Here is a 24,620-nt window from a genome sequence, read left to right as displayed (position 1 = left end):
TGGCCAGCAACAGGTATTTCAGAGACAGATATAAGAACCCCTACAGAAGCAGATGTGAGATAATCTGCCCCCACATCACGTCCCACCCTGGATTCTAACAGAGGCTGGGTTAAACCCTGAAGCATGAGCTTTAATATCCCTTCCAAAGTTTGTCATAATTAATTCTGATAACTCAAGATAATCTCATTACCCAGAGAGGTTTCCACTTCCTTTCTGATATGGTCATGTACCCATGCAACCCTCCCAGTTGGATCCTGCCAATGAGATGAGCTCTTGATTGGGTTGGAAGAAAAACAAGTCTCCCTAGCTCTGCTGCTTTGGCTATTTTCCCATTCCCCATATGCCTTTTCTGTCTCACCTCAGCAGTTGAAGGGGTCGCAGGACAACGATGAAGTAGAATGGTTCCATGTTAAATGCCAGCGCCAGGAGACCCAGAAATGCAAACAAGGTGACTGAAAAATCAAAGCTGGAAAAGGAAGAGGGAGAGCAGAAATGGCCCGGTTTAGCCTTGCAAGGGGCAGAGTGCTCCTTGTACTCTAGTTCAAAAGAAGACAAAGGGAAAGGTGGAGGGGTACTGGAATTGTCTGAAGAACCTCTATTGAAATGAGAAAAGGAGTCCTTGTGGCACCTTAGAGACTAACCAATTTATTTGAGCATGAGCTTTCGTGAGCTACAGCTCACTTCATCAGATGCATACCGTGGAGTGGCAGTTTCCACGGTATGCATCTGATGAAGTGAGCTGTAGCTCACGAAAGCTCATGCTCAAATAAATTGGTTAGTCTCTAAGGTGCCACAAGGACTCCTTTTCTTTTTGCGAATACAGACTAACACGGCTGTTACTCTGAAATCTATTGAAATGAAGTTTTCTAACCTATCAGCCTAAGGCAGTTTTTGAAAGAAGGCAACTATATCCCAGCAACTATCACCATGTCCCTCAAATCCTGTAATTCTGAGTTCTCTCTCAGTAGATCCCCACCAAGTTCAGCTGATTCAAATTCAGACTGCTCAAGTGACACTGACACAGTGCAGGATAGCACAACAGCTCTGGGTGTTATGCCTCCAGCCCCCATTCACTGTTCACAAGAGGCACACTTACAGATTCCATCCAGAAGACAGATACTCAATGGGTCCCAGGCCAGTGGTTTTCAGGAGCAGCTCTACCCCATAGACTGCAAAACAAGAGAGCATCTAATATCAACCCTTAAATGAGCCCCACCATAACCATTCCATATGTACAGCTTGAACTCTTAGGTTTGTTGACTGTAGGTTTAATAGGCTCCCATTCCCTTCCTTCATGTTTATCCTCAAGGGGATGCTAAGTGGACCCCACTTCCCAACTTCTCCCTGTACTTGGGTGGTGATCTCTCCCCACTGCTGCTGAATGGAGTTCAACTTAGCTACTGTGCCAAACATTTGGACAAGAGTGAATGCCTTAAAGAAAGGTTAGTCAGTCATCAGGAGGAACTTCAGGGCACATACTCACTCCCACTTACTTGCCCAATTTAGCCTCAATGGAATGTATAAAGAATCATATATACAAGCTCATGGGACCATGGGAGATATTTTCAAACAGAGTGAAGGAAGGCTGCTTGTTTCATACACTGCCAAGATGGCACTTTGTGAAGTTCTTGAATTAGTAGAACATTAGGACATCAGGCAACAGTTCAGTGATCAAAGTATTTCTGTATATCTGGGAATAAAAACATAAAAATGGCCATACTTGGTCAGACCAGTGATCCATCTAGCCCAGTATCCTGTCGTCCAACAATGGCCAGACCAGATACTTCAGAGTGAATGAACAAAACACGGCAATTTATCGAGTGATCCATCTCCAGCTTCTGGCAGTCAGAGGTTTATGGACATCCAGAGCAAGGGGTTGTGTACCTAACCATCTTGGCTAAGAGCCACTGATGGACCTATCCTCCCTGAGCTTATTGAATTCTTTTTTGAATCCAGTTCTACTTTTGGCTTTCACAACATCCCCTGGCAACAAGTTTCACAGGTTGACTGTGAATTCTGTGAAGAGGTACTTGTTTTAAACTTTATGCCTATTAATTTCATTGGGTGACCCGGAGTCACGCGTTATGTGAAAGGGTAAATAACACTTCCTTATTGACTTTCTCCACACCATTCATGATTTTATAGACTTCTATCATCTCCCCCATAAATCTTTTCTAAACTGAACAGTCCCAGTCTTTTTAATCTCTCCTCATACAGAAAATATTCCATAACCCTGATCATTTTTGTTCCCCTACCCTGTACTTTTTCCATTTCCAATATATCTTTTTTGAGAGGGCGTGACCAGAATTGCATACAATATTCGAGGTGTGGGCATACTATGGATTTATATGGTGGCATTATGGTATTTTCTGTCTCATTACCTAGCTCTTTTCTAATGGCTCCTAACATCTGTTAGCTTTTTGACTGCTACTGCACATTGAGAAGATATTTTCAGAGGACTACCCACAATGACTCCAAGATCTCTTTCTTGAGTGGTAAAAGAAAATTTAGACCCCATCATTTTTCATGTGTAGTTGGGATTATGTTTTCCAAGGTGCATTACTTTGCATTTAATCAACACTGAATTTCATCTGCCATTTTGTGTCTCAATTATCCAGGTTTGTGAGATCCCTTTGTAACTCTTCGCAGTCAGCTTTGGACTTAACTATCTTGAATAATTGTGTGTCATCTGCAAACTTTGCCACCTCACTGTTTACCCCTTTTTCTAGATCATTTATGGATATGTTGAACAGAGCTGGTCCTAGTACAGATCCTTGGGAGAACCTGCTATTTCTATTTCTCCACTATGAAAACTGACCATTTATTCCTACTCTTGTGTCCTGTATTTTAGCTAGTTACTGATCATGAGAGGACCTTACCTCTTACCCCATTACTGCCCATTTTGCTTAAGAGCCTTTGGTGAGGGACCTTGTCAAAGGCTTTCTGAAAGTCCAAGTATACTACATCCACTAGGTCAACCTTGTCCATGTTTGCTGACACCCTCAAAGAATTCTAAGATTGGTAAAGCATGATTTCCCTTTACAAAAGTTGTGTGGACTCTTCCCCAACATATTGTGTTCATTTATGTGTCTGATCATTCTGTTCTTTACTATAGTTTCAGCCAATTTGCCTAGCACTGAAATTAGGCTCATTGGCCTGAAATTGCCTTTGGAGCCTTAAAAATAAATCAAATCAATCAATCAGCATTACATTAGCTATCTGCCAGTCACCTGCTACAGAGGCTAATTTAAGTGATAGGATTCACCCAACAGTTCTGAAGGAACTCAAATGTGAAATTGCAGAAATACTAACTGTGGTATGTAACCTATCTGGTCCTGGTGACTTATTACTGTTTAATTTATCAATTTCTTCCAAAATGTCCTCTATAGACACCACAATCTGGGACAGTTCCTCAGATCTGTCACCTAAAAAGAACTGCTCAGGTTTAGGAATCCCCCTTGCATCCTTTGCAGTGAAGGCCGATGCAAAAAATTTATTTAGCTTCTCTGCAACAGACTTGTCTTCCTTGACTGCTCCTTTAGCACCTAGACTGTCCAGTGGCCCTCAATCATCCAGTGGCCCTTGTTGGCAGGCTTCCTGCTTCTAATGTACTTAAAGCATTTTTTGCTGTTAGCAAAAACCAGCTGCTCTTCAAGTTCTTTCTTGGCCTGCCTAATTATACTTTTACACTTGACTTGCCAGAGTTTATACTCCTTTATTTTTCTCAGTAGGATTTGCCTTCCAACTTTTAAAAGATGTCTTTTTGTCTCTAACCACCTCTTTTAGTATGTTCTTTAGCCACAGTGGCATTTCTTGGTCCTGTAACCTTCTTTTTTTTGGGGTGGGGGGGAGGAACCGCATTTAGTTTGATCCTCTATTATGGTATTTTAAAAAAGCTTCCATGCAGCTTACAGGCAGCTCACTCTTTTTACTGTTCCTTTTAATTTCCATTTAACTAGCTTCATTTTTGTTTAGTTCTCCTTTTTGAAGTTAAATGCGACTGTGGTGGGTTTCTCTGGAATTTTCCTCCCAACAAGGATGTTAAATTTAATTACATTATAGTCATTATTACCGAGTGGTTCAGTTATATTCACCTCTTGGACCAGATGCTGTGCTCACTTAGGACTAAACCAAGAATTGCCTCTCCCATTGTGGGTTCCAGAACTAGCTGCTCCAAGAAGCAGTCATTAATAGCGTCTAGAAATTTTATCTCTGCACCCAATCCTGAGGTGACATGAACCCAGTCACTATGGGGATAAATGAAATCCCCCATTATTATTGGGTTTTCTGTTTTTGTAGCCTCTCTAACCTCCCTGAATATTTCACAATCAGAGTCACCATCCTGGTCAGATTGTCAGTAGTATATTCCGACTGCTATACTCTTATTATTCAAGCATGGAATTTCTATCCACAAAAATTCTATGGTACTGTCTGACTCATTTAAGATTTTTACTATATTTGACTCCATGCTTTCTTTCACATACAGTGCCACTCACCCCAGCACAACCTACTCTGTCATTGCTATATATTTTGTACCCTAGTATTGTGTCCCCCATTGATTATCATTGTTCTAGCAAATTTCTGTTTGCCTATTCTATTAATATCCGCATTTAATACCAGGAACTCAAGTTCACCCCTGTTAGTATTTAGACTTCTTGCATTAGCATACAAGCCCTATAAAATTTGTCAATATTTAGTTTTCTGCCTTTATGTGATGTCACTAATTAGGACAGCCACAGGGAAAACAAAAATAAGTCACCACATCTTAACAAAACAAAGAATGGACATTTTCTCTAACTCCAACTTTTCTGATAACTCCTCTGCTGGCAACTGTAGCCAAAGAGCTCTCCATGCAGTTAAGTGAGAGGTTAGCAAACGTGTATTTGGTTTCTCCCAAAGTCACCTTTATTGCATTTGTCAGCTTTAGCTCTGTTCAGTAGAATTGCTCAGCAGCAGCAGTGAAAAACAACCACGACCTATAGGGGAGGATGAACTAACTTGGATAAGTAATGAGTTCCATGGCCGAGCAACACACTGGCATGTAGGGATCTATGATCAGGCTCACTCTTGACTTGTTATTTTCAGGAGTACTAGAAAGACAGTACAGTCAGCCTCTGTGGGAGGGACAGGAGTATACAGATCTCTCAAGAGCCCCTCTGATTTCTTTGAAGTGGTGCTGATAGGCTCAAAAGAGTCACCACCTCCAAAATGGAAGGAGGACAGCTCAGAGTCAAAGTTAGGGAAGGGCAGTACAATGGAGGAAAATGGAAGGAGCTTCCAGGTGAAAATAAAGAAAGAGGAGGATTCCACAAAATAACAATTAACAGAGCAGGAAATAAATAGGGTCTTGGTTTGAGATACGCTTTCAATATGATAATTCTACCAAGAGGGCTATGCAATGTATCCAGTCTGCACTGACAGTAATGTGAGTTGTGTTTGTGGACGGGTGTCAGTAAATGCCCAACAGTTTACGGTTGGGGTGAAAATGGAAGACTAGATGTGTGTCTGGTTTTGGGGCAATGTTACTAGGGGCTGAGTCAGAACTACATTCCCATTTAGATGCATCTCATTACATAGATAGCAGGGGTGCAAGAAGTTCCCTCTTCAGCACCAAGGTCACCAGACGCATTTCTTACAAGCAAGCAAGGCCAATAAAATCTTTACAGATCCCAGGCACTGAGAAAAATGGCTTCCAAGGAAATGGATCCTTTAATACCTTGAATGACTAAAATGCGCAACTGAGAAGCCCCAATATACCCTTTCCCAGATGTAATGGAACAAGGCAGTGCCGGTCTGGCACAGCAACTTACTCGTGAGGAAGACAATATAACTCCACGGGACATCTCTGGGGAAGAAGTTCCCACCTGCAAGGCACAGAAACAGCACCTTCTCAGAGGGCTGATCAAACTTATGGAAGACAAGTCAAGAAATGAACCATGAACCATGCACCTACCTTGCAGCATGAAGGTTTGAATTAGAATCCAGATCCCATTCACAGCTACCACAGTATCTGGAAAACAAAATACACTGCTGCAATCAAAAGTTGCTGGATAATCAGATGTTAATCTTCTAAACTTTTAGGCAGGCAGTGTGGGCTAATGGTTAGGGCACAGGACTAGGCATCAGAAGAGCCAAGCTCTGTTTCCAACTCTCCCAAGGTTACACATCCCATTCACTGGTAAAGCCCTCTACATTCTATGCTTCAGTTTCCCAGTATATAAAATGAGTATAATAATTTATCCACCTATGTAAAATGCTTTGAGATCCTCGGAAGAAAAAGTGTATTGTTGAATCTCAGTCTGACATGCAGTTATTTTTCCTGGTACATTATTCCCTACATTGCCCTAGTATTACTTCAATATTCCAGTTTTTTTCCATCTTTGCAGAATTGTTCCAGGACTGTATATAGCTCCTAGGTCAGTTACAATGCAGGAAGGATACAGCACCATCACAAAGCTCCTACAGGCCTTCTTGTAGCGCCCACCATTAAGGCATTGCGACACAGAGGATCCAAGATGTAGGAAATCTCCCCTTCACTCCTTTTTTCTCCCTTCATTCTACCATCATAATCAGCAAAAAGGGCACTTCCTTACAGAATAAAAATCAATCAAAATTAGAGATTAGCGTAACAAATGGGACCAGGAGTCAAACTTGCCCTCCTCTCTAGAGAAACTTGACAGCTCTGTTCAGTACAAATTCCAAGCAATACCCCTTGGAATTAAGCTGTTTGCACTTTCTGAAGTACAGCAAACCATGGGAGCATTGTGTGTCAAGTCAGGTTCTTGCATTAACATCCTCAGCTGCAGTGTCAAAACTGAAACCATGTGAAGTGTAATCACACATCCTGTTGCATTTCAGAGGATGCAATAGCCAGCTTCTGAAGAAACCAGTCCCATAAAACACACTTCAAAGTAATGTATAAACTAGTCCTTATAAGAATCCTACACGCACAGATACAAGAACTCCTTCCCTGATTGCAGACAAGCACAGGAATTATTGTGCATTGTGTCTCCAATCAGAGATCTGGTGCCATTGCACTAGGCAGCGTACAAACACAGAGAGAGAATCCCTGCCCTGAAGAACAAAGAAAGCTGAGTACGTAAAATCATGAGATTTTGTTTTTCACACTTACACATGGCATACTGGAATGCTCGGGACTTCACCAGAATGTTAATGCCTGTATGAAGAAGTGAAATATTACGAATAGATGTTCGTTACAAAAAATACTTAAAAATAAACTCAAATACTCCCTCTTCTTCCTCCATATCTATTCAATAACCTCCCTGACATTAACTGGGCTCATTTTTCATATTCATTCTCAGCACAGGGTATAGGTAGCACAGTGGGCAATAGTGCACTTACATGTCTTTCACTTCTTATGCCTTGACTTCAAATCCTGACCCACAACTCAAGTGACAGTGATGTGACAGTTCTCACCCTACTGCAGTTCCAAAATTTGCCCACATCTTGAAACTAGTGCACAGTTCAAATGGAGATGTCAGTCACTGCCCAGTCCTGGAACAGTGGAAGTGTCCTAATGTGGGGCTAAAGTGCATTAGCACAGCTGCATAGGGATCTTGTACCAGTAGCTGCCTGCACTATCCTTGGTTCAGGCTAGTTGTCCCTCACTAACATACATATATATTAAGAAAAAAATTATCCAGGGATACAAACTGGTAAAGAAAAACTGGAACATTTGCAATAGTGGCATGTAGAGGGTATATTACATTTAAGGCTGTATCTAGGCCACATTATAACCTCTATTTTCTCCTTTACAGCAGCTGCACATGCTCTGTGCAAATGCTGCATCCACCTGAGATTATGAAGACCAGCAACCCCTGGGAGACTACAAATCCACTCCACAGCCAGCTGCTGTTGGAGGAGAGCTGCAGCCTTGGATACTGACAAACGAATCTCCTAGACTCGGCCAGTCCCAGCAAGCTGGAGCGCTGCGTCAGACTCTCCTGCATGCTGTACCAGAAGATGAATCCAGCAATGGGTGGGCTCAAGACTTAGTCTATTACAAGGTATTTGCTAAGAAGCTTTCCTTATTTTATCAAGTTGGTTTCCGGGTCAGTGCACAGAATATATATTTGTGTAACAGATGTCCTCCAACAGGCCAGAACACTGTGCCTTTGAAAAATGAAAAGGAGGACTTGTGGCACCTTAGAGTCTAACAAATTTATTTGAGCATAAGCTTTTGTGAGCTACAGCTCACTTCATCGGATGCATTCAGTGGAAAATACAGTGGGGAGATTTATATACACAGAGAACATGAAACAATGGGTGTTACAATACACACTGTAACAAGAGTGATCAGGTAAGGTGAGCTATTATTACTATTAATAATAGCTCACTGAATGCATCCGATGAAGTGAGCTGTAGCTCATAAAAGCTTATGCTCAAATAAATTTGTTAGTCTCTAAGGTGCCACAAGTCCTCCTTTTCATTTTGCGGATACAGACTAACACGGCTGCTGCTCTGTGCCCTTTGAGTGGATCGGCAGTTAGCGACTTTGCCCATCTCAGCAGTTTATCTGGAGCATTTAGACTGTTACTGTATTTACGCTTGGGGTACTGTAGAGAGAATGTGTTCTTTCAGAAGGCCTTTTTTTTTTTTTTGAAAAGAGATGATTTTCCAACAGGTACATGCTTCTGCACATGTAGAATTTAAAACATAAGAACGGCCAAACTGGGTCAGACCAATAGTCCATTTAGCCCAGTATCCCGTCATCAGACAACGGCCAATGCCAGATGCTTCAAAGGGAATGAACAGAACAGGGTAATCATCAAGTGATCTGTAGAGCAAATTACCTTTAAATATAAGAAACGCTGTCCGTGGAAGGTCATCAAACCAGTGCTCGCGGTTTCGTTTTGCCTGGAAGTGGAACAGACCTGATCAGTGGGAGGTATGAGCAGAGATTTATCTAAGTAGGTCAAAATTACATCCATAAGAGAAAGGAACAAGACCCATCTTCTCCCCGTGTCATTTTGGTCTTGTTCCACATAGTCTTTATTTCTCCTCCACCTTCTCTTTCACCTCCAACTTCCCTCCAGTCCTCATCCCCTTCTCTCCTCACACTCTCTTCCATTTAACACTTGCCTTCCATTTTAAGCCAACAACTTCATAGAAATTGTAGAAATCCTGTAGGCTGTAAGAGAAAGATAAAAGGGTGAATCAGATCAAAATCTCTGTGGTATTTGGATTTTGCCATCATGGGTAACAAATGTTTCACTATTTAAGTGTATCAAGTGCCTAACTGTGTCCCCTGATTGTGGGATGGGGGAACATTTTCCATGCCAGACCTTCTTTTCAGGAGAAGTCCCCTTAATTTCTCTTGTTAACTCCTTGTTCAAACTATATGAAAAATCAACGTTCAGCTATTCCATTGTTTGTGTCTCAGGTTTTCCTAAATGCAAGTGAGCCTTAGGAGAGAGTAAAGACTACCACGTTTCTGCAGCAAGGCCTGACAAAGACTGATACAGTCTTAGGGTGAAATCTCGGCTCCACTGAACTCAAGGAGAGTTTTGCTATGGACTTCAATGGAATCAGAATTTCCACTTATAGTGTAAGGTCTTAGGGGTACAGTGTTTACTTGCATGTACTACATGCATATAAATAAATACAGTAAGATATCACCGATATTAAGGTTTACATAAGCCTCATGGTTGATAGCTGGGTGATCAGTTGTGCGGTTTGTAAAATGCCATTTACAAATAATTGGACTTGAACCATCCTGGAAGTACATTTTAATTCCTCATTTACTACTAACTATTCCTTTCCTGCTTGGTTTTGGTTGGTTGTTTTAAAAAGATAGTTTTAAACTTTTGAGCAACAATAAAACTGGTGCAAAGACATGAGATAAGAGAACCCTGTAAGCATATGAAATGAAAACGACTGACAATCAGCTTGGGCCAGATTTTTAAAGGTGTTTAGATGCCTAAAGACGCAGATTTGAAAAAATCTTACTTGGTGCCTAGTTGCACCTTTAGGCACCTAAACACCTTGAACAATCTGACTCTTGGTACCTACCCCATCCTCAACAGAGCACACAGATGCTGAACTAGCATCCAGATTCACTCCCTTCCTGGGGGTTTAGCTTTATTGGGAAATGAAAACCATTATCTACCACCAGATTAGCATCATGCAAAGATTTCACCCCAAGCTTAGCTATGCCCTGAGTTTCCCTTCGGGGTTTCCTTGTCCTATCATTCTAGGTCTCTCTCGCCCAAAGACACACTCATCTCTTTATACCCAGGTTGGAGTTAACTGGACTCACCCAACAGCATGATTCAGCAATAATTACTCTGAATCTTAATGCAGGGTTCTGCAGTCTTTTTAGGAACTCCAGGAGAGTGGTGCTTTAGTGAAATGCCGGGGACATAACCAATTGCTGGTTACCTGGGAAAGCGTTAAGCTAAAGTTGCATTGCATGTGCAGAAGTTCTCCTTTCTTTGGGTGTCTCATGTCCAGATAGGGTCCTCTGTTTCCCCACTCTTTTATTCCAAGGACCTCTGTCTTACACCTATCTCCCTCTGCTTAATGGCTGTCATCGCAGTATTGTCTCTCCAACGGGGCAGAAGGGAAAGCCAGTCATCAAGGAGCAGATCATAAAGCAGCAGGGGATTATCACTTTGACGCCCCTTCCAAGCCCAAGTTCACCTCCAATAGCCTAAGAAGGCAAGAATCCCAGAAGTGTTCCCCGACCCCAGGCTGCATCTAAGCCTGTATTCTGGGATTGATTTTCCTTCATAAGCCACACCATTCCCTCTGACATATGGTATGGACCCAGAGTGTCATGAATCCTGTAAAATGCCACCCCTTTTCTCGGTTACAGCACCAGCTCCTACCTGACTAAAGCTGTATTGCTTTGATTCAGTGCTTTGAAAGTGAGATAACGCTCTCTGGCGCACATCCGAGGCGTATAAAACCGCATGAGCCCTTCAAACTGCTTGAAGGAGATACCAGATGGTCTCTAGAAACACAGAAAGGGGTTGCCATAAGTGATGCTGTAGGAGGAAGCATAGGAACATATAGGCCACTGTATTTAACTCTCTCTTAGGACTGCTTCTAAGCAAGATTTAAATGTCAGGATAAGATGCTGTTACTACCACCTCTAGAAGGCACACACTCACTTATTACTCTAGAACCTAGATATAGGGAAAGTCTCCTGGGATTAGCTCCTCTACTTGATCTCCTGATTAGTGGAAGAACAGAGAACAATCTTGCACTGAAGTTCTGTTCAGTTTAAGTGCCAAGTATTAGGTCTTCCACCACTTCCCTTGGAAAACTGTTCCACTGTCTAACAGAGCTCACTGCCAGGATACTTTTACTGATACTTAACCTATGGCTCTCCCTTTTGAATTTCATTCCATTACTCTTCGTTATACCCTCAATTCACTATGCTAAATCATTCCTTTTCTCCCTGGTTCTGCACAATCTGCAAAATATATTTATAGGCTTAACATTCCTGCTAGTTGTCACTTAGCCATCCTCTATCTATTGAATCCTTCAGGTTTCTGATCACACTGAACTTTGTCATCAATTACTGCTGGTGGGACACCACCTCTTTAAACACTCAGTGTCTTCCGATGAGCTACTGGTGGGCGTCAGTAACCGGTTCCAGTGACACAGGCTAGGTATTTCTTGCACATACACAGAATATTCCCTACCTGCTTGCTGACAAGCAGGCGGTAGGCATGTTGTATGGCTGTGCGTTTGTGCAGCAGCAGGGACTTGAACTTCCTCTTTTCAATATCACTGAAAGTGTCAAACACCACAGCAAGAAGCTGAAAAGAAACAGATGAGACAAAGAGGAAGTCAGGCTTTGATCGCTACAGCATATGGCCTCTTATGCTACATTGCATCTAGACACTTATGAATAAGCACCACAGAGAGGCACAATAGATGCCAGCAGTATGGATTTTGCTAGGTGCTGTGCTAAAACAGGGTATAGTAGAGTTAATAAGAATCTCTAAGCAACCTGGACACCAAAGGATTAACAAGAGCACACACCCACAGTTACATTTTTTAAATGGTGCATAGGTATTTGGCTACACAGCTCCTATCATCATTAATGAGAGTCACATAAAAAAGTTTGTACGATGCCTGTTCATACCAGGACAGTAAGCTCAGAAGAAGAGGGGAAAGAGGGCTACTTTCTGCCTTTATACCTTCAACTGAAGCTTTGTCAAGTATACCCTCAACTGGCTAGCTTCTATAAGGCCCAGATGTAATGACATCAGTATTCATCAATAGATAGTGTTGCAAGGTAATACAGCATACAGCTTCTGTAGATGGATTTCCGGAGCCTTGTATTGGTTTGGACAAGCCAAAGTGAGCCTGAAAGCTCCAGTTGTGACTGAATTAATAGACTCATGCTATTCTATGGCTACAGCTGTGCTCCCTATTTAAATCTTTCAATACGCAGACACACCTATAAACAAGCACCCACTAAGGAGATCTAACTATGTGTAGGTGACATATGAGGACGTATACATGGATTGCAGAGCTAATGTTAGTGCTGCTACAATTAAAGTCCTGTCAGAGTTACCAGTTTTAACCATTTCAGACTCTGATTGGCAATTTAAAAGGGTTCCAGGTTGGTTAAGATATTAAAATGCTATTACTAGGTGATAATTCCGATAGGGATCCCGATACCCCCGTTATGACAAGAGATTTCAAAAGGGGCCTTATCACAATGAGCAGACCACCGATGTGACACATCTTAAATGATCAAAAATCCCTGAAGAGGTCATTGCAGTGTTGTTACAAGAGATTGCAAAGATGGCTGAACATTACCAAAGAGACCTTGTTACGGGTAGAATTGTTTTTAATGAGATAGACCCTGTTAAGAAATCATCATAACACAAAAGAGAACAGGCACTCTATTACCAAACCATTGCGACAGGTGAAGAACTCTACTGCAATATCAAAATGAGAGGAAGGGGAGTGAGTCCCAGCTGCAGTAAGAAACTTACCAAATTCATAATGAAGTAGAGCTCAATGGAGAGGTATACTATGAAGAAGACACAGGACCAGGGATTCTGGGAGTAAGATGGCATCATCACATCAGGGAAACTGCCCCCCCAAAACATACAAGCCAACTTATTAGCAATCACAATAGTCTCATTCATGCAGCATTTCACACTGACTAGATGATCATACTATGTACAGGAACTGTGTATATGCATACACAAATCACCATCCTCATATAGTTATGCAGACTAAGTAGCTATACACAATATACAGATTATGAACCTATACATTACCTTTCAGAGTAGAAGCCGTGTTAGTCTGTATATTAGACTTAGTCTTTTGCGTATACATTAGCTGCAAGAGTTTGAAATGCAGTGAAGATTATGTATCCCTAAACATCCCAAAAGTTTGATGGGCAACAGGGACTTACAAAGTATCTATGGTTTATTTATGTTTTAATCAACAGTAATATTTTGCAGTTCTACAGAGATCTTATTCCAAGGATTTTAAGTTAATTAATCCTCACAATCATCCTAGAAAATGCACAAGCATCATTATCCCCATTTTACAGATGGGAAAAAGAGGCAGAGAGAGGTGGTGAAGTGACTTTCCCATGCCTGTATAATGTGTTAGTGCCAGACAAAGGAGCATAACTCAGACCTCTGTATTCTTAGACCTGTTCCTTAACAGTGAGACCATCCTTCCCCTTTAGTGGCTTCATAATACTTAATGGTGAACTACAGCAGTTCCTTCGGGGCAGGTCATTGCACATTAGGCTGCAATGAAGTACAGGTTCCCCACCGGGAAACATCGCTCTCATGCTACAAAGAAGAGGTCACAGCTGCAGCCCCAGAGGTTTCACAAATAAAAGATTTGCTGTGAGAGACTTTTTCCCCAGAGATGATGGGAAGGGAGGGAGTCCCAGTAGAAGGAAGCATGGACTTACTTTGAAGTGGTCAGAAGAACGAAGAGATTCACAAGGCTGTTCTCTAAGGTACTGAAATACTGAAAGAGAAAACAAATACAAACCAGCCCCACATTGACACTGTCAAGGTTATAATTCCTTAACTAATTAACTAATTTCCTGACCTTTCTTAGTAGTTCTTGACATGTAATTGCATGCCCCTTCTGTAGGCAAACAGAAAGGTGTGGCATGTCAAAAGTTAAAAAATGAAAGCTTGTCTGAACATTCCTGTAGGTTACTCCCAATACTTTTATCACCCTGTGGTCAGACTTGGCAGCTGGAACCTGTGGCTGTTGAGCAGTAAGGCCAGCATAAGTTGGGAGGACGAGAATAGGATTTCTTATACCACTCTTTCACTGCAGACCCAACTGCCTCCCACTTGGGATGGAAAAGTACTATTTTCCTTAGATCTGTGATCAAGTGTATCACAAGAAGTTTTGGTGTATCACAAGAGGTTGCCAGCAGCTGTGCTGGGATCACAACTCTTTATTGGGTATATTCACTTACCTATCCAGGCAGAAGCACTAATAGCAGAGCAGCAAAGTACATCAAGGACATTTATATGCCAGCCCACAGGTGTGGTGCACTGCACTATAGATGCAGTTGTGGGTAGTGGGAGATTTGGCTGGCCCTGATTGGACTGAGACATCAAGAAGAGGGGTGACAAATGTAATGTCCCCTTTTGGATCTCCTGACATTGAGGGGGGGACCATTTACTATTTCCCATTGGTTCTGATCCTTGGTTAACTATGTTACAAAAATAAATGGTCAGTCATGGCCCTCTGCCCTTCTTAGTGCTAACTCCAGTTAAAAACCAGAGACAATCCATTCAGGAGAAAAACTATATCTATACCTTATATATACTATTTGAATTTGGTTTTCAAGATGACCAAATGGGTCTTAAAAAGCGAAGTCTGAAGTATTTGTTGTTTACTTACGGGATCTGAGTGGTTAGAGGAAAACAGATAAAAACCTAAAGAAATGGAAGGAGAAAATGGGAAGGGGGAAAAACAAAAAAAAAAAAGGACATTAATTTCAAGCAACAGAATAACGAAGAGTCCCTGTCCTCAAATCACGGCTATGAAACTTCAGATCATCAGCTAAATACTCTGTTATTATTTAATATCTGTATGCAGCATAATGCATGTGCGCAGTGCTTTAGAGAGGATGAAGATATAGGATCTCATTCTCCATTGCACAGGCACCTTGTATCAGCATTTATACCTATGTTAAATGGGTTCAAGTGAGTGGGGAATCCTAATTTGGTAGCATTGTACACACATTTTTATACAATTGTAAAGGACAAGAAGGTGTGAGAATCAGGCCCACAGTCCCCACCCCAGATTAATCTGGAACACTGTTCTAAACATAAGGAGCAGCATGGAAGATGACGGACAGAGGACATCAGGAAAGAAGGTGGTTGAGGGAGAGAAAAAGGTGTCCCATGCCCTTGTCTCCAGCCTCACTAACATGCTTCTGCAGAAGAGAGCAGGATTTGGGTTTGTGAATCCTTTTTTCCTGATCTGCCATTCCTTTCCTCTTGTCCCCTTTCATTAGTGATTTTATTCCATCTTGATTGGTTTTATTCTCTCTTCCCTTTCTCAAACCTCTGCTTCCTCTCCTTCTCCTTCCTGCTTTTCTTATTCCCTTTTCTCCCCTCCTCTCTCTCCTTCTCCAAAACAGCAAGAGGTTCTTCAGTCCAAAGATTTGGCACCTGCTCCCATAGTTGAAGATCCCCTCTACTTTCATATCCTTTCCCAGCTGGTGCTACAAAGGGTCAAGAGACCCAGAGAGCGTTCTCTCATTTCACAAAGTCCCATGATTTGACTGAAGACCTGGCATGCCGTAAGCTTGGACACGCTGGCTGGCCCTTAGGCTGGGCAGTGACTGTTTTGCAGAAGAGGCATTGCATGCCAAAAGTTCACCATCCTTGGCAAACCTAACGCAACTGTTAAGTTTTCTAATACCATGAAGGTGAAAAGGTATTGTATATGTTTCAAATGACCCCTCCGGAAAGCAAATTCTCTGATACTCTCCGAGGATGGCATTGTACAAGGCACAGTACAGACAGTAATTTTCAGAAGTTTAAATTGAACTTGCAGACTGAAGTTGATTAAGCAGAACTTGGAAGTCGCACACAAAGCATACAAGAACTCCTTTTGGCAAAGTTACTTATTTCCCTTGTCACTCGTGATGTTACCTTACGGGGCTGAAATCCCTAATTCCTATGTTTTCCAACTCTTCACCTGTCCTCACCTCCCAGCTAATTATGAAATGAATCAGACAGAAAGGAAGTGAAGAGCCTGTCAAAACATCTTACGTCCAATCAGCTTTACATTCCCCTTGCTCTTTTGTGGCACATGGACAATAATTATTGCAAGGTACCATACAAGAAAGCAGACAGCTTAAACTTACACAAAGGCAACTTACCTAGGATGGCAAAGATCACCATGAAGAAAAGAAGGAGGAGGAGGATGTCAATGAAGGGAGGGAGAGACTGGAAGATCTGCCGCAGATTTCTGAAAAGGAGGAAACATTTACTCCATACTTTAAACTGAAACCTGTGTATGCGCACCAGAAAGTGAGGATGGCTCAATTCTACATTGGCAAGCAGATAAACTGGAGAATCTAGTCAGTCTTTTTCCATCTCTCACTTCAATGATTGGGAATGGAATGCTCAGGATTTCTAGCACATTGTGAAGTTCTGTTAGCTCTGAGAAATAAGAATCTCAAACTCATTCCCTAGACCCAGGTCTCCCATGCAGCAGTACAATGCTACATGGTCCCCAGAACATCGAGTAATTTTCCAAGCCATATTTAGTTTCTTTGCAGTCAGCCTTCAGGTAACATGTGATACTAGTTTCACTGTTTCCGAGTAACAGCCGTGTTAGTCTGTATTCGCAAAAAGAAAAGGAGTACTTGTGGCACCTTAGAGACTAACCAATTTATTTGAGCATGAACTTTAGTTTCACTGTGTCAATTTCTTTCTGCAGGGTTAAGACATACAGCCTCCCAATAGGGCCAAAACAAGAGCATTCTAAGATACAGTAACATTTCTGAGACTGCCTTGCTACAATTCTGCACTCTTACAAATCTCCAGGGTAAATATGAAGTCTCTATGAAAAAAGCCTGGACAACCACAAAGCTTTAGTTTGATCTCTTTCTCAGCCATGACTGCAGGAATCAGCCAGTCGGCCAGGTAGCCAGTCGGCCAGGTAGCCAGTCACCTTCTGACCGCTCCACAGTAGCGACAGTCCACCAAGAAGATACACCGCAAAGCTCTTGTTATCCTGACGTGCGAGGTCTGACGCACCAAAACCACTATTGCTTCTACAAACTGCACTAACAGCACACAGGTCTGCAAGAGGAGGGGGAAAAAAAAAAAAAAAAAAAAAAAAGAGGAAGTGATCAGCATTACAAAGGTAACTTCCTCTTCTTCCCTCCCCGTTCCTGATTAGTAACGTTGGCTGAACTGTACATTTGACAGACAGTATAAAGAAAAGCAAAAGAGCAGAGTTGTAGTGTTCAGGCACAGACATAGAAAGCATGGCTGGCATTACTCTTATGCCATTTCCCAACAGCCAGGCAATGGAATAGCGTTCGGAGAGTGAAGGAAACAGAAGTTGTGGAAGTGTATCCAGAGTGGTACGAGTTCATAGACAGTACACATGGATACCAGTTGTGTTCCATGTGTTTTGTGACTAATAACCAGGGAAAAAGATTTTAAGGAAGTGAAAAGAACCCCAAAATTCAGACATGGACAATAGCTCACGTAATATCAGATGGAAGTTGGGAGACAACTCAATAAATGCCCTATATTTAATAGCCCAATATTTCTTCTGGTTCTGTGGTTACAGAAGACATTGAAGGAGAAAGAATACTGAAGAAAAAGACAGGCAGTGGGGCAGGCAGCTTACCTTAACCATGGTTCTTTTGTGTCTGATATAGGTGTAGAAGCCCATCCATCTCATCTTCATGGAAAGTTCAAAGACCACAACCACTAATGCAAAGAGCTCCAGGGTGGCGTGGATCTGCAATCAGACCACCAATAAATTTAACCTCTCATTTTCACTGGTTCCAGAAACCAGGGTTTTACCCTCCCGTCTCAAGAAGCTTGTGGCTTCTGTAACAAACCTCTGCTTTGTAGCAGTCAGGCTTTTCCTACAGAGATAGAAGACCTGAATATATATTGAAAACATCAGAACAAACAGTCCTCTGTCTTTTAAACATCCTTAAATATTCTTAAAGTTAGCCTGGCACTAATATTCTAAGGGTTAAATTAATGTTCAGCATTAATTGACAACAGCTGCTGAGCACTGGAAAAATCCAGCCTCACATCACTTAGCACTTTCTCTAAAAAGGCTTACTTTTGATTGAAATTTTATTTTTTGGTTTTATCCCAGAAACAATGTGTGATAAAACATTCAGTGAAAACGATTTTGCAATTTTTGATGAGCGACTGATGTATGGTAAGTATTTATTTCCATGTAATTACCTCAGTACACTTTTTGCAAATCTGTAACTCAGAAATGGCTCTTTTTGAAAGATCCAAGTCTGCATATACCCCACAATGCAGTACGGGAATAAGAGCTGGATGGAAAAAGAGCTTGCATATATGAAAAAGTAATGGATGATCAGAAATAGAACCCTGAACAACCATGGTAATAACCCTTAGCACTTAATTATTAGGGTCAGCTTCTCTGTTTGCAGGTGCAAGCTGCACTCACAAATCAGAGTGTTTGCACTTCTCACTATCTGATCTGTAGCCACAAAGAGGTAGTGACACAAACCCTCTGATTTGCACTCATAATTCATTTTTGCAAACACACTACACTCACAGAAAGGGAGGCTGGGCCTTTGAAAAAAATCTAACCATAAAGCTTCAAAGCACTTTAAAATTAATTCTCACAAATACGGAGAAGCAAGGTAAATATCTTTATATCCATTATAAACCTTGGGAAACTGAGGCACAGAGCTTCAGCTACTTGTCCACATCACAGGAGGAATCTGAGCAAGAGCTGGGATTAGAACGCTATTCTCAAACATGCCAGGGGACAAGGATCTGAAATGTTCGCATTCTAAGAGCTGCTAATGATTCAGTTTGAATACATCATGGGTAGTATAGGTCTGGGATGATGGTGACCCTTAAAAGCATCATACATATGTCGTGTCTTGATTGTTGACCTGAGGGAGCCTGATCTCTCCACATCCAGTGAAAACAACACTGCTTCTGCTCCCCCCATGCCCTTAAACAAACCACATAGTATTTCTGATGCTGCTGCCTTCTTTCTCTGTGCCCATCCACTCACATCATCATTCTGTGACTGAACTACATACATAGATGCCAAGGCGAAGAATGGGGACAGCAGGGGCCTCGCAGAGGGACAGCAGCAGGAGCAGCAATGCCGTGGTCAGCTCCATTAGGTAGAAAAGATGATTGTGTACAAAGAGGTAGGCAGCCAGCGCTTTGGCATTCTTGGGGTGGGTGAGGAATTTATCATTGTTTTCTCCTTCCTATAGAAAATAATAGCAGCAACATTAGTAATGTTTTACACTACAAGAGCACCTTCCATCTGATCTTACATACATCAAGTTAGTTTCATAACTGCCCTGTGGGGGAAGTAGTGTTATTCCCATTTTACAGACTGGTAAGCTGATTCATTGAGTGGTTAAGTGTCTTCTCCAAGTGGCAGAAATAGGACTAGAACTCAGAAGCTCTGGATCCCGAGGCAATGCTCTAACCACTAGGTGACATGGCATATATTATACACAAAGCAAACCCACTTTTTTCTGTGTGTATATTTCAGTAGTACGGATTACATTAACAGCTGTGAGCTTCCAACTTAGAAAGCTATTAGTTTCTTAGGAAAAGGAAGTGCCCAGGTCATTTTGCAGGATAGCCAAAGAAATTTAGCTAGCACTTGAAAAACTCTGGGATGTTGTTTATTTTTAATTATTTCCACATTTGTGACTTCCCACATCAAACTGATCAACTTCTCCATGATAGAACTCTAAAGAACTCAGATAACCAGTTGGCCCTGAGCTTAACAGTCATGGTTTCTTATCTTGACCTTGCAAAATGACTATGCACGGAAAATCCTTTCGTAGAACACAAATACTGTCCAGTACATTCTGGAAAGGAATGTGGGAAGCTGGAGCTCATGAAAAATTAAGGCAGTCTATATGCTGATGTGTCATTCCCTCTTGCTTCAAGATCTTAACATTAAAGTTCAGGTTTCACAGTAGCAGCCGTGTTAGTCTGTATTCGCAAAAAGAAAAGGAGTACTTGTGGTACCTTAGAGACTAACCAATTTATTTGAGCATACATGCTCAACACTCCAACAGTTTGCTTGCAAATGATTTACAGCAGTAGCTTTACTACTACTTTAGCTCGTAAGGAAAAGACTGCTCTGGTACCAATGAGCTTACGTTTAAATAGGTCTCAGTCTTTCAATATAGGACCATCAAACAGCCACTTCTATTGTTTAAGCTAGAGGTTCTCACTGTGGACCAGTGGTGACCTGCAGAGCACTTGCTGGTTTGTCTGAAGATGTCACTTGGTGCTGTCTAGTTTTTTCCAACTGGGACAGTTAAGTACATCTCTAACATTACATTTCTAGGTAAGGCAAGCAATTGCTGCAGTTACTATGAGGATATTAAGCAATTATGGATGGGAGGCTGTGGTCAAGAGTGGGAAGTGAGGTCAGGTCCACAAGACAGTTTTTCCATTAAGAGGTGATCCACACTATAAATGTGAGCTAACAATCCCAACTATACATATAAAAAGATGGGGTCTAAATTAGCTGTTACCACTCAAGAAAGAGACCTTGGAGTCATTGTGGATAGTTCAGGAAAACATCCACTCAATGTGCAGCGGCAGTCAAAAAAGCGAACAGAATGTTGGGTATCATCAAGAAAGGGATAGTGAATAAGACAGAAAATATCATATTGCCTCTATATAAATTCATGGTACGCCCACATCTTGAATACTGTGTGCAGATGTGGTTGCCCCATCTCAAAAAAGATATAATGGAATTGGAAAAGGTGCGGAAAAGGGCAACAAAAATTATTAGGGATATGGAATGGCTGCCATATGATGAGAGATTAACAAGACTAGGACTTTTCAGCTTGGAAAAGAGACGACTAAGGGAGGATATGACTGAGGTCTACATAATCTTGACTGGTGTGGAGAAAGTAAATAAGGAAGTATTATTTACTCCTTCTCATAAACACAAGAACTAGGGGTCACCAAATGAAATTAACAGGCATCAGGTTTAAAACTAACAAAAGGAGGTATTTCTTCACACAACGCACAGTCAACCTGTGGAACTCTGTACCAGAGGATGTTGTGAAGGCCAAGACTGTAACAGGGTTCTAAACAGAAATAGACAAACTCATGGATGATAGGTCCAGCAATTAGCCAGGATTGGCAGGGAATGTGTCCCTAGCCTCTGTTTGCCAGAAGCTGGGAATGGGCGACAGGAATGGATCACTTGATGATTACCTGTTCTGTTCATTCCCTCTGGGGCACCTGGCATTGGCCACTGACAGAAGACAGGATACTGGGCTAGACAGACATTTGGTCTGACCCAGTATGGCCATTCTTATGTAACAACTTTGTTCCATTTAATCATCTCACAAGAAAAGAGCCAATTCTCAATAGTTAAGTTCAAGCTTATGTTCTGTTTAACTTATATATAACAGTCAGTTCGGTGATCCACATTGCAAACAGGACAGAAAAAACCTAACCCAGATTAAACTCAAGCTCCCACTCAGAGACAGAGCTAGCTTTACATCAGTAGGGCATTCTTATCCAGGCGTGACCCAAACAAACTTACAGAATGAAAAAAAGAGCCAAATTTTGTCTTTTGGTAACTAACCAATTCAAGTTTCAGAGTAGCAGCCATGTTAGTCTGTATTCGCAAAAAGAAAAGGAGTACTTGTGGCACCTTAGAGACTAACCAATTTATTTGAGCATAAGCGTTCGTGAGCTACAGCTCACTTCATTGGATGCAATTCAAGACATTCTTGGGCAGCTAAGCCCTCTTATTCAGATAGCAAACTCTAGCCTGAAGCTGCTAATTTGGATAAACAATCTGAGTGCTATTTAAGTTATGTCTACTTCATTTCAAGGACATCATCAACATGGTAATTGGTCAAGACAGCAACAAGAATAATTCTTCAATCTAGAGGGCTTAGCCTACTGTATGTGCCATAATCAGACAATGTATTAACTCAGTGAACTTCCATTATAAACATGAGTTCACATTAGACTTGAATGAGGTTGAATGATTTGCTCAAGATCACACAGTGAGTCTGGCACAGTTAGGAATAGAACCTAAATCTCCCAAGTCCTCATCTTTTTTTCTCTAACAGTAAGGAGACACTCCCATTTAGAGAATCAACCCTGCAACCAGGAAACTTCACAAATGCAGTTTTCTATATTTAATATAGATCATGATTTAAAAGTCCACGTTACCAATTTACACATCAAAGGGTTACTCCCCTGTTCACAAGCCCTTGATGAGCAATTTCAAACACAGGGTGGATACTTCTACCACAACACTGAATAGCAGGCCTCACCTGGAGGTAGATTGCTGCCTCTTGGTAGTTCATTTCCCAGTTGTGTCTGGCAGATCTTTGCTGAGAATGGTAGTCCCCTGTTGCTGGGCTAGACACATCGTTAACAAGGTCATAGCTGCCTCCATCTGTATCCATAGGACAGGGCAGAGAGAGAAAGAGAGAGGTATGTACAATTAAGTAGGCCCAGTTTGATCAGGGAGAATGCACCAGCCTTTTCTGGAACGCAAGCAGGTCAAGTATCATGTAATAAGACAAGTGACAAGCATCAAGTGACACCTGAATACCAAGTGACAATGTAGACACTGGCCAATCAATTCTTCCCAAGAAGCAGCTTTCAAAAACTAGCATGTTATGATCAGCACTCTTGAACTCAGCAGTTAAGAACTTCTGAATGTTTGAACATGAGCATCTTATAATAGGACACGCTGGATTCTCTCAAAACAGAGTCACCTGCCCATTTAACATAAGAAGGTCTCTTGGTTCATGATATTAATGCTTTCAGGTTCATACCTCTACCATCAAGAGAAACAAATTAAGAGGAGATGACAAACTTCTGAAAGCCTCTTTGGGGGCATACAACCCAGAAAAAACAAAACAAAAATACCGCAAAACTTTCTTTTTAGACTGAATACTAGGGAAGACTCAGGAAGAGTAACGGGTTACAGCAAGCAACAGAAACTAAATCATAATACTTAACATTATAGACAGCATTATATTTTCAGAGTGCTCTGTAGTCATTAATTCATCTGCACAACACTCCTGCAATACAAGTAAATATCCATATCCCCATCTTATAGCCTAAGAGAGAAAGTTAATTGTCTATCTTCATGTCCTAGGTTACTTTAAAACTTTTGGGGTCTTTTTAATCTCTAAAGAACCACAGAAACGAAGAGTGCTCTATCATTTGTTTAAGATTCCGTAGACAAAAATCCTTGTATAAAAAAAGGGTATTAGGAATAACTGCAATATTTTCCCCCAACTCAAATCCTAAAAAGCAAGGAAACAAGTTATGGGACACTACACAGCAAACTTCTTATGACAGTGACATTCTTCCTCCTTGGTAGTTTTCTTACAGAGGTACACATAAAAATAGTTTTGCTGAGTCCCAGCATGGGAAGTAGAAGGATTTTCCTCTACAAAAGCCCCAGTCCTGTTGTTTCAAAGTTGCTATGCAGCAGTTCTTAATCTCTGTGTTATGAGTAGGGCCCTACCAAATTCACGGCTGTGGAAAAAGTGTCACGGACCATGAAATCAGACCTCCCCTGTGAAATATAGCTATTGTAAGGGAGGGACAGGGCTGTGGTGTGTGCCAAGTGAAGGGTTCCTACCATGCCCCCTGCTCCAGCTGCTAGTCCCCTCTGGGCTGGGAAGAGATGGGACTTACTCTTCCCCTGCACAGCCACTCCAGGGAGGAGATCAGACCCACCTCTGGATACCTACCCAAGCTGCAGAAAGTTGCCGGAAGTGGGTCTGATCTTCCCAATGCTGCTGGGAGTGCCCCAGCCAGGGGCTCCTAGCTGCTAATCCCAGCTGGGCTGGGGAGGGACAGGACTTGCTCTTCCCCAGCATGGCTGCACTTTGAGGGAGATCAGACCCATCTCCAGGTACTTCCTGAAGCTGCAGAAAGCTCTGGGATTAGGCAGCAGCCCAAGAGGTTGCCAGAGGTGTAGATAGGTCTGATCTCCTCCAGAGAGCGGCCACGCAGGGGAAGAGCAAGTCCTGTCCCAACTCACCCTAGCTGGGGCTAGCAGCTAGGAACTCTTGGCTGGGGTGCTCCCAGCACGGGGGAGATCAGACCCACTTAAACCTCCAGCAACTTCCTGTGGCCACAGGAAACTCCCGGGGGGGGGGGGGGGGGGAGGCTGCCTTGAGATTCCACATCTGAAGGCAGCAGAGAAGTGATGGTGGCAATCCCGCGACCCCTCTACAACAGCTTTTGGACACCCTCCACCCCATGACCCTCTTTTGGGTCAGGACCCCCATGGTTACAACACCCTGAAATTTCAGATGTAAGCATCTTAAACCATGCAATTAACTAATTTTCAAATCCTATGGCCATGAAATTGACCAGAATAGACTGTGAATTATGAGACCT

At 42.0% G+C, this 24,620-nt stretch overlaps 1 protein-coding gene across 4 annotated transcripts in view; it reads right to left on the bottom strand.

Moving 5' to 3' along the window:
* The window catches only part of TPCN1 (two pore segment channel 1), a 69,519-nt gene that overhangs the window by 16,999 nt on the left and 27,900 nt on the right, over positions 1-24,620 (bottom strand). For 2 of the 4 annotated variants that reach the window (XM_077834790.1, XM_077834791.1), the window contains 17 exons: positions 22,526-22,650; positions 19,280-19,456; positions 17,860-17,973; positions 17,170-17,300; positions 16,373-16,461; positions 14,881-14,915; positions 13,925-13,983; positions 12,981-13,080; positions 11,673-11,789; positions 10,851-10,975; positions 9,103-9,151; positions 8,814-8,877; positions 7,133-7,177; positions 5,954-6,010; positions 5,811-5,864; positions 1,097-1,169; positions 359-466 (listed from right to left, as the gene is read on the bottom strand). In XM_077834790.1, the coding sequence (XP_077690916.1) occupies positions 359-466; positions 1,097-1,169; positions 5,811-5,864; positions 5,954-6,010; positions 7,133-7,177; positions 8,814-8,877; positions 9,103-9,151; positions 10,851-10,975; positions 11,673-11,789; positions 12,981-13,080; positions 13,925-13,983; positions 14,881-14,915; positions 16,373-16,461; positions 17,170-17,300; positions 17,860-17,973; positions 19,280-19,456; positions 22,526-22,650 (1,522 nt within the window). The remainder of the gene's footprint in view (positions 1-358; positions 467-1,096; positions 1,170-5,810; positions 5,865-5,953; positions 6,011-7,132; positions 7,178-8,813; positions 8,878-9,102; positions 9,152-10,850; positions 10,976-11,672; positions 11,790-12,980; positions 13,081-13,924; positions 13,984-14,880; positions 14,916-16,372; positions 16,462-17,169; positions 17,301-17,859; positions 17,974-19,279; positions 19,457-22,525; positions 22,651-24,620) is intronic. The other 2 variants (XM_077834792.1, XM_077834793.1) reach the window with 1 other exon arrangement.

Source organism: Eretmochelys imbricata, chromosome 15 (genome assembly GCF_965152235.1).
Source record: "Eretmochelys imbricata isolate rEreImb1 chromosome 15, rEreImb1.hap1, whole genome shotgun sequence".
Classification (NCBI taxonomy): domain Eukaryota; kingdom Metazoa; phylum Chordata; order Testudines; family Cheloniidae; genus Eretmochelys; species Eretmochelys imbricata.
Note: the sequence above shows the minus strand (reverse complement) of the source record. Positions and strands in the feature narration are given on the sequence as shown.